At 40.9% G+C, this 18,900-nt stretch overlaps 1 protein-coding gene across 2 annotated transcripts in view; it reads right to left on the bottom strand.

Moving 5' to 3' along the window:
• The window catches only part of EGF (epidermal growth factor), a 128,285-nt gene that overhangs the window by 32,858 nt on the left and 76,527 nt on the right, over positions 1-18,900 (bottom strand). Inside the window, exons 12-18 of one of the 2 annotated variants that reach the window (XM_019521971.1) lie at positions 16,602-16,750; positions 15,249-15,353; positions 12,741-12,964; positions 7,581-7,748; positions 6,418-6,567; positions 4,353-4,499; positions 711-827 (exon numbers count right to left, since the gene is read on the bottom strand). In XM_019521971.1, coding sequence (XP_019377516.1) covers positions 711-827; positions 4,353-4,499; positions 6,418-6,567; positions 7,581-7,748; positions 12,741-12,964; positions 15,249-15,353; positions 16,602-16,750 — 1,060 coding nt within the window. The remainder of the gene's footprint in view (positions 1-710; positions 828-4,352; positions 4,500-6,417; positions 6,568-7,580; positions 7,749-12,740; positions 12,965-15,248; positions 15,354-16,601; positions 16,751-18,900) is intronic. The other variant, XM_019521972.1, reaches the window with a different exon arrangement.

The following is an 18,900-nucleotide window of genomic DNA, read 5'->3' as shown; positions in this document are numbered from 1 at the left end:
GGTGTAATTTAGGCTAAAGGATTAAGAGGTAAAGGTGCAATGGTTCAACACATGTGGTGAGATGCAGTTTCTCTTCCCAACTGTTGTTCTTTCAATAATGATCTAGGCAACCACTGTGTTTTCCAGTCAAATGCTTGTCTGTGCTTTATTTTTGTCCCTTTCTTCCCCTAGACATTTGTGATATGCCAAAGTGCTTCCAGTTGCTGTTTTTGCAAGTCCAAGAATGGGTTAACTGTACTATACTTGGTCTTATTGCAGGAGTACCTAACACCATTTTCTAATAGCAGAGACAGACAGACACAGGAGCTCTTATAAAAATACAATATAAACATTATATTAGGCCTAAAAGAATCCCCAGTTCACAGGTCTAAATTATGCATCAAATATAGTTTCTATGTGCCTTGAGCTTTTATAATTAGATGTAGTTTATTAATACACACATTTGTGTTTTTATTATTCCCAGTGCATCACTCATTAATATTAATAGGATTAGCACTCAGGACTCAAGGGAATATAATCTATGTAACCATTACGTATTTCATCTCACTTGTTCTCTGTTGATCATCCTTTGCAACTAAAATGATGCGTTTAAACACAAATGGTTTCATCAGCCTTTCTGTGATGCTTTTGCAACAGATATGTGGCAAAAAGCAAGCAACTCTTTCAGTTCTATAATTTTCCAGAAAATTGTATTTAATTTTTGTTCTTACCAAGACATGATTTCCCCTCCCAGGTAAATCCCTCCAAACACTGGCACATAGCACCATCTTTCAGTGAGATACACTGGGCATTGGTATTACACTCTAACACAGCACAGTCATCTAGATCTGTCATAGAAAGAAAATTAAAACCTGTCATATTAACTGCATCGCTAGTTCTACTGATTCAAAGAGCTCATGGATTTTAACAAAACTGCATACAGTGCCAAAGTTTTAACATGTAACCATCACTAGACATAACAACAACCAGCTAACATAATTTTCTTGGTCTGTCTACATGAGGCATATATGGTGTTTAACAACTGGTTTTCCCAAATAAGCAAAATTATAGACTGTAACAAGTATTCACTACTTTCTGTCACAGGGCCATTTAGGACTGTCTATAGTAAATCATCATTTTAGCAATCTCTCACAGTCAAAGATGATTGTCTTCCATGATTGCCTTATCTGTGGGTCAAAGATTTCTGACAAGGCCAATCCACGATCAACACGTTGTATTGCAACTTAGGCACATATTTCCGTGTGGGTGGGTGGATCCATATTCTTGATTCAGTCTGCGACATGCTGTTTCTGCCACTCCCACTTTTCCATCTCCTACTGTCAGTAATAGGTTTCAAAGTACAGAGATCCTTGCAGCAAACTCTTCCTCCATTTGGGGCAATCCTGGGTGATAGTCTCCCATGAGTTGATGTTGATGTCGCATTTTTTTCCAAGCTGGCCTTGAGGATGTGCTTGAAGCGCTTTTTCTGCCTTCCTTTGAGCACATGCCTTGACTGAGCTGGGAGAATAGAACTTGCTTTGGGAGTCTGGAAGCAGATATCTAGATGATGTGGCTGGCCCAGAGAAGCTGATGTTGGATGATCATTGCCTCAATGCTCATTAGAGGTGTGCGAAATGGGCCGTATTCTATTTAGATTTGGCCCGAATCAGGGATAGTGATTTGTTGATTCGGATCACTGTTCCTGATTCAATTCGGCCAAATTTGAATCTGAAGATTCGATGCTGATTCACCACATGCTTGGTAGTAAACCCAGAAGTGGACCAGAAGTACTTCCAGTCCACTTCTAGGTCCACCAGTGAGCATGCTGGGAGGCCCCCCCACACCTCCCAGCTCAGCGATTGGCTGTGGGGGGACGCCAGGAGCCTTTCTGAGCCAGGAGGCACCAGTTGCTAAGTTAGGAGGGGTGCAGGAGGCCCCCCGCATGCTCTCCGGTGGACCCAGAAGTGGACCAGAAGTGCTTCTCATCCACTTCCAGGTCTGCTGCCAAGCACTCTGGGGAGCCTCCCACACTGAGTGCCCCTGTGGGACACTCTATCCACCCCAGCATCACAGCATTCATGAGCCACCTGGTACCTTGAGGTATGTAGAAAAAACATTTAAAGCTGTGTCTATATCTGAATCTCCAAATCTTTCCGAATCTCTCCAAATCAATTTGGAGTGTTCCAATTCAATTTGGAGAGATTAAAGTGTCTCCTGATTCAATTCAGATTCAGAGATTCAGCCACTGAATCGGGCCAAATCTCTGCCGAATCGAATCAGGGATCAAAGCTTCACACAGCCCTAATGCTCATGATGTTTGCTTGAAACAAGACACTAACGTTTGTGCATTTATCTTCCCACCGGATTTGAAGGATCTTCCACAGGCAGCATTGATGATACTTCTCCAGCAACTTGAGGCTTCTCCTATACATTGTCCATGTCTCAGCTCCATACAGTAAGGTGAAGATCATGGCTGCTTGATAAACAACGAGCTTGGTTTCCTGATGTTGCGATCTTTGAACACCCGTTTACTCAGGTGTCTGAAGGCTACACTTGCACATTTGAGGCAATGTTAGAGTTCTTCGCTGAAGTCAACCTTCTACAAGAGATGACTTCAGAGTTATGGAAAATACTCAATATGGTCCTGAGTCTTGCTGTAAATCTGAATGACCAGAGCTCGGGACTGATCATGAAGAGGTTGTTGATGGAGGACCTTAGTTTTCTGACTGTTAAGCTTCAGTCACAATTTCTTGTATGCCTTGGTAAAGACATTGATGATTGACTGAAGACCTGCTTCCAAGTAAGCACACACTACAGCATCATAAGCATACTGGAGTTTGATGATTAAGGACAGAGTGGTCTTGGTTTGGGCTAGGAGTCAGCTGAGGTTATAGTAAATGCTTTTACTTTGATTAAATGGATTGCCAAACTGAAGGTACTTGACCCAATTGTATGGTCTGGCATGGACAGTGGACACTCTTCATAAGTTTGCTCCAGGCTACAAATGTAATAATCTTCATCTTAGGCCAAGTGAACAGTACAAAGTGTTGCTGACATAACTATGTCAGTAAGGAGTGTGAAAAAGTTACACACCTAGCTGTTGCGTGTATCTATTCTGACAAATTCTGTCTGTGTTGAATCAATTTACAGTTAATGTCTTTCAGGGAAGTAATTTAGCCCTACCACCCAAATAATTATTTTTCCAAAAATAAACTGTATTACTGCTAGAGGGCATGCTCGAGCAGCAAGGCCTTTTAAGGGAAAAGTACTCCTTGTATTGAACCCAAGACTATTTTTGGATATGGATTTTTACCACAAGGTAAAAAGGGAGGGATTTACTATGTGGTAGTTGTCCTGTGATAACTGCTGGTGTGCATGCTCTTACTCTGCAGTAAGTACAGTAGAACCTACAGACTTCTCAAGGTTAGATTCCTTAACCCACTGCAAACATGAGAGGTTAAAAAGTGAATGAACGCATATAGAGCTTCAGTAAACAGCTGTACAGAACCAGTGAGGTGCTCCAGCTGTTTGCTCCTGCTTTCATTTCAAAAAGCACTGCTTCTCTGACCAGCTGCATGGGACCCTCTGATGACCTCTCTTTGAAGTGGAGTAAAGAAACAGTGCCCTCTGAAGTAAAAGCTGCAGCAAACTAATGAGTGGTTCATCTTAATTTGCCACCCACTTGCACAGCAGGTTGCCAGACCACCTGGATCCAAGTGATGTAGGATTTATTGTAGAGACTAATCCACAAAGGGGTAAGGATTTATTACATATCATCTGTTCTGTGGTAACTGCCCATGTATATGCTGTTACCCTGCACTAAGCAGAAGCTAACCTATGGAAACTTAGCACTCAATGAAAGAGAGGTAAATTATTGTGGGTTAGCTTCCACTTGCCATGAGCTAAAAGCTTGCTTGTAGGCAGCTACTAAGGAGCCACAAACATACAGTAAAGAGAGCGGCTTTTTTACTTCATGGCAAAGTTTTTGCCTTTTGTCTACAGTAAGTCCAAAGTACCATTAACTGCATCAGAGAAATGATTTTTAAAATACAAATATTTGTAACAATTAATCTGAGGGGGGAAATGGCTAGCAAAGAGAAACTCCTAAGGAATAATGACTGTCGGTGCTCACATACTTCCCAAGTTCATATAATTCATTCCTGCACTATAATATAGGTTTCTTTCTTTCTTCTTCTTTTCTTTGCTGGTTTAATATTCAGTGTAAATGCTACCGATTAATGTACTTCCCTTTTTCCTCTAAGCTCCGCCACTCTTCTCTGATCCAAGTAAAAAAGCTAATTTCTATCCTGCTCAGAATTGCACCTTCAGTTGAGTGAGATAACCCATGTGAACCAGGGAACTATGCACCTTACCAGATACCATGATTTCAGCCATCAGCAAATGTTGGGTTTGCTGCTTCTCCTCACTGGTAGTATCCCCACTATCCAGTGGGCTCTGGTACAAGGGTTCCAGTATTGTTGTTTGATTCTTTGGTTCCACCTCTTTTTGTACAAAGACTCCTTAAGAAAATATTGTAGAAAAGGTTGAAGTAGATCAAATCAGAGTTCCAGTTTTTAGTCATGCATATATAATTTCACAAGAATCAGAGTACCTGTGGTTTTCTGTTTTCAGAAATCAATTTGTTGGCATTCTGGCATTCTCAGTGCCGCCTAGCATGCCATCACTGACTGATTTTCTCAAATACGAAGGGAAAGGAATTCAACTCATTGCCTGACTTTTCTTTGCTCTTATAAGCATCAATATCAATACGTTAAGGAAAAGTGGTCAGATACATATGTTAGTTCCCCAAGGTTTAGTGTACTGAAAATTCCCCTTAACAGTATTACTTCCTTCATGAGACAGCAGCTTGTTCAAGTGAGCATGACTACAAGTTTTTTGTCTAATCCATCCTAAGGCGGGTGGTGAAGAATTGTGCTCTTCTTTATATATATACTAGTGCTTGATCATATGCTTTGTTGCTCTTCTCAATTTCTGCAGTATAAATAAATGTGGATGAACAGGAATCATTACTCCCTACAGGGCTTTCGTGTGTAAGGACTTCCTGCTTAATTTTAGCGGATGAATTTTTAGAGCTGATTTTTTAAGTTTATTAAGGGAAAGCTCTATTTTCCAAGCCAGATGTTGTGAATTCTAATTCTTCATTTGAAATGTGCTATTACATGCAGGTGCTACCTGCATTTGAGACTAGGACCATGTTTATATAACAGTGTCCTGACAGTTACAGTTAACAGAATTCAGTGGAAACAAAGTAGTATTTTTTTCCTGCTCAGCTAATTTGTCAGCCATGTTGGCTTCTCCAGACATTACTGTACTACATCACCCTTACATATAAGTGCATTCTGAAATAATCAGTTTTCTCAGATATCTCATCTACTGATGCTAGGGTACCACTAATGTTGTTTCACATGCTTCAGTGCACTTACAGAGATTGCCTTAGGTCAGTGACAGAAGTTAAAAAGAAGGCACATTAGGAGCTGATGCAGGATCCCAGCAATCACACTTCCTGTCATGCCACACGTGCATGAAAGCTCTCAGCTGCAGAAGAGCACCATGTGCTCCAGTGGCAGGGAGCTCTGTCAGCTGATGGGGGCTCCCAGTCAGGACAGCTTATAGTGCTCCCCCCAGCTGAAAGCCCTGATCAGCTGACTAGTTCTCCTAGCCTACTGTGCACAAGAGTGCTCTGGAGGCTAGGAACACAAGCCATATGTTCAATTAAAGGAGTAATAGGAACCAGCCTCAACATTATTACACATATTTTTATGTAATAACTTTGTTGCTTATTCCTGGTTTTATCATACCGTTGAATGAACATGTGGCCAGGTCACTACTTAAGATGTGATTAATTAGTTAATCACATCTTAAGTGTAACCTGTGTCAAGGGCCTTAAGACTTAAAATGTCAGAACATTTCTCAGCATAGATAGGTGTTCCTGTGAGGTCTGAAGAACCTGGTAATCATGTAATAGTTTTGCTAATAAGCAGAGATGAAACACAGTATAGTAAAATATATAGTATTCATCATTCTGTTTGGACAGGAACTGTATGTGGGGACAGCTGGATTATAAACTCAGTGATGCTCTGTCATACAGAGAGCATTAAATAACATCATACATACACTTTGCTTCAATGGATCTAAACGTCCTGCATAATGGTGGACAAGCATCATTATCACTTACCAGAGATGGGGAAACAAGGCATAAGAGGTTAAATGACATGGAAAATCATACAGAAGCCATGTTGATTTGACCTATGTTCAAACCCCAGAGTGGGAGAAGGGAAGGAAGGGGAAGTTTGAAGCAGTGAGGAAATATTTATAGAGGAAAATGAATGCTATGTAAGAAATTACTACAAAATATAGTATTCATCTATAATATGAGAGACAGTTTGAAAGACATTTTTTAAATTAGTAACATCATACCTGGTGTTGTAAAAGCAGTATTTAGAGCTTGACAGGTTTTCCCATCTTGTTTTCTCAAAAAGCCTTTGTGGCACAAGCAACGGGCAACTCCAAAGCCGTTTTCACAGATCTGATCACAGCCTCCATTTTCATGAAGGCAAGGATCTGCCCCTAAAGGAGAGATACAATACATGCTCTTCAGCAGGGAGCAGCCAAATAATAATGGAATCTGCAGCCAATATCTTGCTGGTAGTACAGATATGGAGCATCTAGAAAACGGGAGCTGACAGAACAGATAGACCTGTTCAATAAAGGATTCATATTTCTTTTGATCTGTGGTAGAGAGTAAAACTGCATTCTCTCAAGCAAATACAGATATAGGTATTAAATATGTGTTTTAATTTTTCAGTAAACATCTAGAAATCCTCTAGAAGGACATGGAAAACTGGTCCAAACTGTGACAGCGAACAGAATTTTTTGTGCCCTAGCCAGCAACAGCACTGGAACAGCAATGACAGCCGGGTAGGTGGTAGCTGCTAATCCTGCATCCTCTCTAAGTCAGTACCTGGTGTGAAACCCAGCTCACCCACACATAGCTATCACTACTGATTAGAAAAATAGTCTACCTGAAGTCTATAGGCACTTCAGTAAGGCAGGCACAGTAGACAAAGTTTCCTGCAAATTCTCCTACCGGATGGAGTTTGCCCCTACAGAAAAACAAGTGTTTCAGTCCCAAACTAATGGATGTTAAAAGATGTTTTCAATTACTATCCAATAGCGTTACTTGTTTAGAAGGGTGCTAAAAAAATAATTAATTGAGGGCTTTATAAAAAAAAGTCTGATGGCTTTAGGGCAACTAGTCAGGTTTCAGATACAGATTGCACCTCCTTAGCTAGAAGAAAGCAACTTATATATAAAGTTCTCTTTGTCTTTGTGGGAGTTATATGTCCAACTAAGCATACATCCAGCTGAGAACAAATCTGCTAAAGTTCATGGGGTTAAGAAGTAGCGTACAACAATGACAAATTTCCAACGATCTCAAAAAGTCAGTCTCTATGTTTTTGAGGCTTTTCAAAGTTCCATACAAGATGAACTTTCTTACCCAAGAATATCTTATTCTACTGACATCAGTGAACAAAAAAAGGAAGCTGGTAAGGGAATGACTGCGTAACTTTGCAGTATACCTGGTTTCGCCAAAGGATGAACTACAACCACTGATGAGGGTCTCAGCATGCTGCCTCGAAGACGTACCCTGTTTTGGCTGGTCTTCTTATCCATCCTCCTTAATGATGGCTTATCCCAGTCAGAGAACCAAATGTGATCCTCAAACACAGCTATATCAAACGGCTTGCCTAGAAAGTGATTAAAAAGATCAGAAGTTGAAGACAGTAAATTGCCCAACTTAAGAACTTTAGCATACGACGAAAATAAGTATTCACGCACACAACCATATTTCTAGCAGGGTGGCAGTACACAGATATCCATGCATGCACTTTTATTGATGTATTAGCACATCTTCCTGCTTTGAAAGCATAGGTCCATGTCCCTCAAGATTTTCTTTCTGCTGTTACCAATATGGCAAAGGTATCCACAGCTGAGTTGGGCTAACTATCCTATAGACTGGGATGTGTGCCTGCCTGCATATTTATATACACATGCCTACACAAGACATTCCATCACACATTAGCTCAAAAGTGCACCATGCAACAATTTTGCTAGATTTCAAAATTTAGAAATTAGGGTTTGATTTCAAAACAAAAATGCAGGAGAGTTCAGGGGACATGTTTGACCCCTGCTGTCTCATCCTGGCTAAATTAATATCAATGTCAAAGTAAGACACTGGTGTTGGCTTGCTGTAGGCCTCTACATTTAGAGAAATCAATTCTCTCATTTCCGTGCTATCCTGAATTGCAACCCAAAGACTATGTATACATACAGAACCTTCAGATTGTTCTAGGAGTTTTCATTCGGGAAGCTTCCAGAACAAAATGCACTTACCTCTTCTTGGGTTTTTCCATAATTTGAATAATTTACCCCAATTTCTGCCTCTGTAATTTAAAACACTGCTGTTGTGTGAATGGCACTTTTTGCAGGAAAACTTTTGTTTTTCCATATGGGGGAAAGCCTTGCCTATAGGGAAAAGTTTTCCTAATTATACCATTTCAGGTAAAGTGACATATAACCTTCCTAAGCATTGAATAAACTAAATTTAAAAAGACACAGGGGATTATACTGCTATGAATATATTGCCTTAAATCTTCACACCTTTAGCACATAACTAAAATAAGTATCCACACACACAGATGTCTTTCTAGCAAGGTAGCAATGCTGTACACATGCTGACATCCATACATAGTTGTAAACAAGGCCACTGAATTTCTTTTCATTTTTTTTTTGGGACGCCTCTGCACTCATCTTTAAATCCTCTGTATCTGGCTTTTTTTATGATTTGCAATTCTTTCATTGTAAGAAGTTTGATTAAGATGTCAGTACCCTAGATACTGTTTCTTTTCTATTACAATTATGTTAATTTACATCCCAATTATGTTAATTCGCATCCCTTACATTTCTGACATCAGTAGTTTAGCCTTCACATCTTCACTTATAATTCCAGTTCAAAAATTGAAAATAAAAGGAAAAAACAGGATCAAAGATAAAATATGATGATCCATCCTGCATGGATGTCTAAGCAGGATTATATATATCCCAATTGCATAAACAAGCAAATTTCTTTATTTTGGGGCCTATTAGACCACACACTTACCAGTTGCTTTTACTCAGACCTACAAAACAGGATTAACAATAGAGCAAATCTAGGAAAACTGAATCTGCTTCGTATGCAGCCACTGTTGGATGTCTATGAATTCCACCCATTGCCCACAAATGAGCTGTAACCACAGTGGCACTAGGTGGGGCTACAGTAATAAGAGTAAGTGCTTACAGTCAAGCACATCTATTTAGATCCTGTTGGTTAGGTTTGCAATTATATTTGATCTGGATATGCTGTATTAATCTTGCCTGACACGTTCCAAGGCGCAGCTGTGCCCATAAACACATTACGCCTTTTGAAAATGTATAGTAATTATATATGTGTGTGTGTGTGTGTATAGATATCTATATATATCTGTCTATATCTATATATACATGCACGCACACACACATAATAATCTCTGGCCACACATTTGCAGGAAGACATTTTTTAAAAGAAAATCAACTAGGAAAACATTCCATTGGCTTTATTTAAAGACAAGCTTTTCTGCCTCCTTTCTTGATGACCTGTAACACCAAAAGTGAAATCTTGGCTGGACTGGTCAATAACAACACTCACACTGACTTTCAGTTACATCTCTCATTTCTCATTCCTGTACTCAAGACTTATGATCACCTCCTCTCTTTCGCTCCCATCTTTGCACCTTGGTTTGCTTCTCCCCTCTGCTCCCCCACACACATACTCTCATCTCAGACCCATCTCCTTTCCTTCACTCTTGTTTCCATGAATGTTGTGTGCCTCCTGAGGCTGACAGGGCATGGCAACCACCTGCAGGCAGCAGTGTCAGCGGTGGGGGTGTGATGGCGGGGAGCGGGGAGCTTTTGCAGGCAGCTGCAGAGGTGTCAGTGGTAGTGGGGAGGAGGTAGTGAGTACTGACCGAAGATCAGCAACCACCTGCAGTTACTGCTGGCAGCAGCAGCCAACAGTGATCAGCGACTGCCCGCAGATGCCGCTGGTGGTGTAGGTGGCAGGGGGTGGAGGGGTGGCAAGTAGCGGCTGCACACAGGTGCCACCGGCAGTGTCAGTGGCGGCCAGTCTCAGGGTGTGCACTGCCAATAAGGAGTGGACATGCACCTACATGCATCCCCTACGCATCACCAATGCTTGCTTCTGATGCTGCTTTTTGTCCCATTTTGCTTCTCTTCCCAGGCAACATTCCCCCTTTGTCACTGACTGTGGAGTAAAACTTGCAGCAGACTATAAAGGGCTCAATATTGCTGGCTTGTAAATTTGTGACTAGGAATCTGGCACAGAAGATCACAAAAGCCACCCCAGAGAACCAAAGCTACCAAGGACTGTAAGTCAGCTGCTTAAATGTAATCTCTGATAGAACAGCAACAGCATGAGGTAAGTGGCAGTGTGGTCATTACCCATGGAGCTCCATTGGAACCTCATCTGGCCTGTGGTTTGAGTACAAAACTACAAAATATACGTGGTCACTAGTAAAATATAATGCATAAATGTTTAACATCATCAACTTTTCCTACCAAATTTTTCTGTCAGTATTATTCACTTGGGCTAGTGACAGACATTACACATAAACAAGTTTAAGTGATCAGAAACTGTTTTAAACCTATAACAGAACAGGTGCTCAGTGCACATAAACCAGTTTGAAAATGGTTGAAACCAGTGTAAGATAAACCTGGTTGAATGTAGTATCAGACTTAACTGATTTGGGTCAAACCAGTTTATGCAATGTCTGCCCAGACCCCTTGCTGGTTTAAGATAAATCAGACTCCCCACACATCCCAGCATGCTCTGTGGGTTGGAAGGGGCTCTTTACTCCACAGCAGGGCTGGCACGTCCCCTCTGCTCCCTGGCTGCAGCTCCAGCAAGACTGCCGGCTGCTTCCCCCCTCCCCCTCACCACTCCTTCTTGCTAAGCAAGAATTCCCTGCTCCCCTCTGCCTTGCTAAGAAGGTGTCTATGTATTATCTAGCAGACCACATGCTGACTACCCTTTCTGTTGAATCAACAAGTAGAATAAACAGGCAGAATCAACAGGTAATGTCCCTCTGTCATTTTCTTAGTGAGGTGATGAACACTGTTATCAATTCTCTGCTGGCCTAATCAAAGCATCCTGGCAGGGCCTGGCCACACCACTCCCTCATCTCAGTGCTTTGCAAGGGAACAGACAGCTGCTCTAGCAACCCCCAGCTTCAAGCCTGAGCCACTGCAGGCATGTGCCTGCATTTCTGGGATGTCTGTCTAGTTACAAAATTGACTTAGCCTAGCCAGGTTAGACTAACTTGCAAAGATTAAATCAATTCAGGCTCAGGCTTCTTGAATGTCTGTCCCTAGCCATGAACACCTGGTTAATTCTACTCATGGTACAGTGCCAGTTACCTTCTAATGAGACTTCTGTTTCTTGGTTCACAGGCTGATGCTATCTTGTCTCAAACAACATTCCACCTCTATCACCACCATCCTGTTCCATAAAAAATTTTCTATTAGCTATACTCTGCATGTGTCTACACATGCACATTTAATGTTCATTAGCCCAATTTAGGCAAATTAAGGGCACGCATCTACATGCACATGCCCTTAATGCACCTTTAAAATGGCAATTTTAAGCTATTCAAGCCTAAATTTGATACCTGCATAAGGCAGGTATCAAATTTATGCACAAATAGCCAAGTTGCAATAGAGAACGTGTAGACATGCTAATACTCATTGACACAGCGTGTGTCCATTGACTTGGGAGTAACTTTAGTCCCAGGCTGGTTCACACACCCACATTAATGCACCTTCACACATGCACATGTAGACACATGCCTAAATCACCTTAATACACATTAGGCTAATGCACCTTAAGTTTAGGCACACAAAAAATCTCATGTAGACACACCCTCTGTGTTAAGAGACACATATCTAAAGCCACTCATATGTCCAGTACTCCACAGGCATAGTATCTTTGAGACAAAGAGATAAAAATCTAACAACAGGTCTATTCTACTAACTTAATGTGTCAGGCAGTGTTCTACTTAAGCATACGGGTCTGCATACCTTACTTCCTGAAGCAGTGTAAACACATTTGCTCAGCACTGTGGCTGTGCTAATTAGCTGTAAAGCAGAATAAGTGTGTGACATGCAGCTACCCTGCTTTCAATTTGGGAGCTAGCATGTTGGAAGCCACAGGGCATGTGACATCATAGTACTACCTGGCACAAAAGGTTGGTAATACAGACATGCCCTTCTTTTCTCACTTGCACTGGTATTGCTCCAATGACATGTGTCTGCAGCAAAACCTGAATTAAACTTAACCAACTACTTAAGAAATTAAAAACAACCTTCTAAGTGGAGATAGATCTTTTTAGTAGAGGCAGAACAGTATTCAGTGCAGTATTCAGTTTACAATAGTCTTTTAAAAGTGAAGGGTGCCTAAAACGGGCAGGTTTTTTGCTGAATCAGCAGAATTCTGCATTGACTTATCCTGACTGCAACCCCATTGATCGTAATGCAGTCACATGAGTTATAAATTAGTGCAGAATCTGGCTCATCATTCATATCTACAAGCATGCATACACACATGTATAGGGATGCATAACAGGAATTCATCAACCCCAAAACCTCACCTACATCATTCTGTGCAAGTATTCGTCGTTTAGAACCATCCAAATTTGCACTTTCAATAACAGACTGTTTAGCATCACACCAGTACAACTTGTCTGCTAAGTAGTCGATAGTTATTCCACTAGGCCAAACCAGGTCCGTGCTAGCAATAACCAGACGATCATTGCCCTCTAGAGAAGAACTTTCAATCCGTGGATTGGGCCCCAAATCGGTCCAGAAGAATCTCCTTCAGGAAGCAAAACACACAAGAAATTGGTAAACAAATATATTTCCTTCACTGTTGTCTAGTTTTCTGGAGTTTTAGCAAAGGAGATTGCAATCTAGGCACACAGCAGATAATAAAATGTTCCTTTTGATACTGACATTAAGATTTTAATATAGTCCTATCTTTTGCCTTTTGAAGCAAAACCTTTGAAAAAAATAGCTCCCAGTTTTGTTGCCCATGTGTTTCCCCTGCAAGAGATAATGATGCTATAACAAACCATAACAAATGAAGGGATTCCTTCAGTAGGCATTGTGATGATAACTGCTCTCACAGAGAATCCTAAATGCACATTTTTGTAAGCAAACCAGAAAGGAAATTATTTTCTCCCATTTTGTTAGTAAATATATAAATATATTATTACCCCCCATAATTAGATTCTGTATATGGAAAATTTACAAATTTGTCATAATTTTCCAGGTATAAAAACTAATTATTGCAGGTTTGCCTTGAATTTGTCCCCTTCCCACAACTACAGCAAGGGAAATACATTGGGGGAAGTCAGGTGGCCCCTTTGCCCTCTGCCCCCCAAGTCTTCTACCCACCTTTAGCCCCCGTATCCCCTCCCAACTCTCAGACCCTGCTCTCCTTGAGCATATGGAAGAGCAAATTTGAAAACACTGACTTTGAAATAAACATGCCTGGAGTAATTTGTCTATATGCACATTACTATAGGTAGCCATAGACTTTGTTCATTCAGAACTGATGTATTTTACTTTTTTTTTTAAACTGGTGCAAGTTTTAACACTGGTATTCCATAAACATACTTTAAAGAAGCACTTTTATACTTACTTATATATAGTACAAACTATGCATGATATTAGTTCAAAACCAAATGGCTAATTATTTACCATGTAGTTCATTGGGCTGGGCCCTAACAGAATCACCGATGTTCCAAGCAGTCATGACCCCACAGCTCAGCACTGCTCAGGACATGCATGTGCTCCAGAAGCACCCCCACACACACACACCAAAGGGGAGCCATGTGCTAAGTGGACCCCCCTCTCATGACTAGAACTGAGTGTTCTTGGTCAGGTATTGTAGTACCTCCAGGCCCAGCGCCAGTCATCAGCATCTCAGCCTTCTGGCCAATCAAATGTAACATTTTTGGCACCAATGGGAGGGTGTCAGGGCTGGCTCTGACCCTCTCGGTGCTGGTGCTGGTGCTGGTATTGCAGTACCTCTAGGCCCAGTGCCAGTTCCCTGTGGAGGGAACACCTGCCCATTTTTTTCAGGGCCAAAAAAAAAAAAAAAAAGGTTCCTATAAGCATTTTTGGCACCAGGGGAGGGTGTCGGACCACTGGCCTCTACAAGTGCTCACCTGGTAGTACAGTACCTTGGTATTGCAGTACTTCCAGGCCCTATGCTCCTTTCCTCCTGCCTGTTTTATTAAATTTTTTTTAGAGGGCTACACACACAAATAAAAGGTTCCCGTCACCATCTTTGCCCAATATTGGCCATGTGTTTTATGGTCATGCTCACTGCTGGCTGCATTTAATCATCTTCATAGTTGGTTTCCATTACTGAGCACATGCTGCTTTTGGCAGCAATTTAATTATAGACAATGTATTTAATGAGGTTACCTTTTGTGCAAATATAAGATGAGGAGCCTTTTTTCCCCTGTGCTGATTAGGGGAAAAACACTTCATCTTATATTTGAGTAAATATGGTAAGTTATTATAAAATTAGTCCTCTGACCACCCCCTCAAGTAACAATAGGCAGCCAAAAGGAATAAATAGTTCTACACTTCTAGATTCCTACTGTTACAGCTTCCCACAAGTTCAGAATTTTTCCTTCCCCACAAAAACAGGGAGAAGACATAGACTGTGCAAATCTGACAAACATAAAGACTGATATAGACTTACATACATATACATATACACCTCCCCCTGTCCCCTGCCCCTCTCCCACACACACTAGGTAAATGGAAGCTGAGCTGAAGAACAGTCTTCTAATGGGGTCCTCCAGCTATTGGAGGACTGATAGGACTGTGCCAATCCACAGACAAGGATGCAGGTCGTCTGCAAGCTTAAACCACCCAACTCAATCAGTTTTCATCTATGACATCCATCGTTGCAGTCCTGTGCAGACGCTGCCCACAATGGAAAGTAGACAAATATCCTTGGAAGAGATCAACAAACTCAGTTCGTATGACTGAAGAAACACTGATATCCTGATTAAATAACGCTTTAGAAATTACCTTCAGCATCACCTACTCTTTGATTTATAGCATTTATTACACCTTACTTAGCAAGTGGATGAACAGCAATCCCTCGTGGCTGGAAGACATCCTCCTTGACCATCACTTCTCTGTACAGTCCATTCAAATCACACCTCTCAATGTGTGACTTCCTGCAATGTACATGATACAGCTCAATCTATTAGGCAAATAGCTCCATAACCTTCTCTAGCAAAACATATTCACTCATTTTTTATCCTGTTGCTTGCTTTAATAAATGTAGTGGATCATATTTCAAATATAGAAGAAAATACAGGTTTCCCTTGCTTTATGTGTGTTCTGTATGTGCAAATTTGTTCTTATGCAATGACCATTTTTATACCAAAAACTTGTTATATGAGAGGTAAATTCACTTTTCCCTGCTTAAAACACCCCCGCCCCCAATTTTGGGGGGCTGATTTTTCAGGTGTGTGTGAGAAAATGCAGTAAAATCCTTCCTGTGAAAGCGCAGTAAAGAAGATTTCGCTTGAGAACAACTGTGTTGGGAATAAAAAGATCTGGATAGACAAAACAGTTATACTGATTAACAACAGGAGGGAAGACTCACTGATACTTAAATTAATCCACTGTAAACATTTCACCTATTTCACAGTAAGTAGTACCTAAACAACAACACTTTACTATCTGTTTCATTCAGGTTAAATCATTGCAGTTTGACTTCATTTACTGCAGGATAGGAGCAGCCAGAAAAACAGTTACAAAGCATGCAGCATGCTGCTGACACTTGCTGCTGGTCAGAACATCTCCCCAACATACATTTTTTACAGCAGTAAAATCGGTTGTCTGTTCACACCAAAGATCCTAAGTTCTACCCAGATGTGCCCTACATGAATCATAACTCAAACCCAGGATGTGTACACACAGCACATATTCAGTACAACTGGGCCCTCCTCACAAAGACAAAACACCCACTGAAATCAGTGTGGATTTTGCCTGTATAAGCCATTCAATATCACACTCACAGGACTACTGCTACTGCGTTGTAGCTCATTGCTACTGTGCAGTAGCATTGCCAGGCACTAACCATGATGTAACGTTACTGTGCAGTAGGTCATTGCATTTAGTACTCGCATAAGCAAAATCAAGCTTTTTTCCCCATTATGCTGAATAGCCTAAGCAAGTACTAAATGACTGCACAGTAATAACTGCACAGTCCACCACATGTGTAAACACAGCCACAAAGTACTTTTTTTTTATATGCTCCCAGCACCTGGGCATCGATTTTTCAGAGGGCACAGACTTTCAGTTTCTATATCTAAAAAAAAACATTAAACAATCACTGTTGTTATTCACAGATCAGTTAGTCCATATATATTATGACATTTTATTTGAAATCTAACAGTGCAGCAAAAAGATCATACCCTCTATCAGTCCAATACAATTTACGGTTAATCCAGTCCACAGCAAGCCCTTCAGGTATATCTATCGCTTCACACATAACTTTTTCACGATATGAGCCATCCAGATTAGCCCGTTCTATCCACTTCAAGGCTGTGTGGGCAAAATAAATCTGTAAATAGAAGACATGAGGGTTTTTTCTGATTATAAAATAAATCTGTAAATATGACGAGGTTTCTGATTATTGTATATATAAATTCCATCAGGTTTCCCTGGCCTTATCATGTTCTCTCCAACTAAGAATTTTCTCTTTAGCTACATCTCTGTTCACTTCTTTATAAAATAGTGACCAGTGATTACTGTTCACAGATACTTATCCTTCAACCAGACTGACTTCTCCAGGCTGAACATGCTTAGCAGTAAATCCTAGTTGCCCTATATACCATCTCCTCAATGTCCTAAGATTTTCTTTCAGCCATCAATCTCCTAATGTGAAACACAGACTATAAAACAAAATGAGTAGGAGCAGGAAAAAGGAAATGTATTAACGTTTAGCTACCAGTTTATTTTTAAAAAACAAAGCATTGGTGTGGCATGCTCATAATTTGCTCCTGTTCCATATCTTTCAGCAGTACTCGTTTTTAAATATTTAAATAGCATGTCCCGATCTTACAAAGTAATCAGTTTGGGCAGGCATCCCAGCTTTACCCCGCAGAAAATCTTGTAAAACTGGGACCTCAATCTGAAGTTCTTAATTGCCAGGAGTTATAGGGTAGGTCTACACTACATTTCCAGAGCTCTCAGCTCCAGCTCATCTTCTCCCATTCACAAATCCCACACTCAGAAATGCAGAGTTGAATCCCCTTCAGGGGCATCACCCCTCTTGAGATTTCTGTCTGCCCTGTGCTTGAAAGTGGCCCCCAAGAACATTCCTAGAGTAGCTTTACATTATAACCAGTGACAGCAAGTCTGGTGAATGCAACTGAGAGGCAATCGGTAGGTGTGTAAGCTTAACAGTGCATCTCCCCAACAGCAGTGGGGACATGGTATAAACATACGTATAGTTTCACTTTTCATGGGAGGGGAAAATGCCATCTTATATTGGGTGTCAGTGGGAATCACGATACAAAATAAAATGAGGGTTTCACTGCAAATACTAAAAGCAACGAAACAAATACCTTTGCATCAAGAATAATTTTTTCTTTACTGGTCTGTAACTCAATTTAAGTAAAAATCCCATTAATTTCATAGGTATCCTGGTAGGAGTGAGGGTCAGGCCCAAGGCAGGTACACAATGACCCATAATGCAAACTTAAAACATTTATATAAGGGTTTAGTTTTAAGCGTGAGTTGCCCTTTTTAGCTCAATGCTTACAGTTGTGTGTGCATGTGTAAATTGCTATATACAAAGGTATGTAAGGCTGATATTTTTAAAATCAGGATTTCAGACCTTTTCTACTACTACTCAGTATTTGGGGAAAATCTCAGTTACTGTACTATTTTCTACTATACTAGAAAATTAAGGTTGGAAGGAACCTCAGGAGGTCACCTAGTGAGTCCAACCCTCTGCTCAGAGCAGGACCATCCCCAACTAGATCATTCCAGCCAGGATTTTGTGGAGCCAGACCTTAAAAACCTACAAGGATTGAGATTCCACCACCTCTCTACGTAACCCATTCCAGTTGCCATCTTGTCATTTCCATAATACGAAGTATCTGCTACAAGTATCCAATTAGGTCTCCATCCTGAAAGATACTCAGGATCTGGCCCTGGAGCAAGCCCACTTTTATGGGCCTTCTTGCACTGGATCAGGGCCAAAGTCCTCAGGACCTTCCAGGATGAAACCACAAAGAAGTGCTGTGTATGTCTACAATGCATAGTGGTGCAGTACAGATAATCCCTAGCTACAGGGTTGCCAACCCAAGAAATATTCTTACTGACAATCTGCAAACTTTTACTGACAACCAAACTTTCTTTCTGATATATGTTTTATAAAATGTAAATGTAATCCTTCCATTAGGCCCTGGACAGCAGCAACAAAGGCTGGGCTCAGATTTAGGAGTTTAACACCAACTTTCTAAATCTGGTTCAAGCCCCAGAAACCTGGGAAAACAAATTTTAACTGGATGTCATAAAGTGAATAAACTTCCCCTACTCACCCTAAACCACAATACTCTTGACCAAACCCTGTACTGTGCTACCCGACCAACCAACCCCTCAATTTTACTCTAGCCAGCCTCATTTCCCACTGTCCCAGCACAGACCCCCACCTGCAGCCTCTCTATCCTCCCAGCTCCATCACAACCATACTACCCCCATATC

Source organism: Gavialis gangeticus, unplaced genomic scaffold (genome assembly GCF_001723915.1).
Source record: "Gavialis gangeticus isolate Ggan-Ray unplaced genomic scaffold, GavGan_comp1, whole genome shotgun sequence".
Lineage (NCBI taxonomy): Eukaryota > Metazoa > Chordata > Crocodylia > Gavialidae > Gavialis > Gavialis gangeticus.
This window is presented reverse-complemented; position numbering and strand designations above follow the sequence as displayed.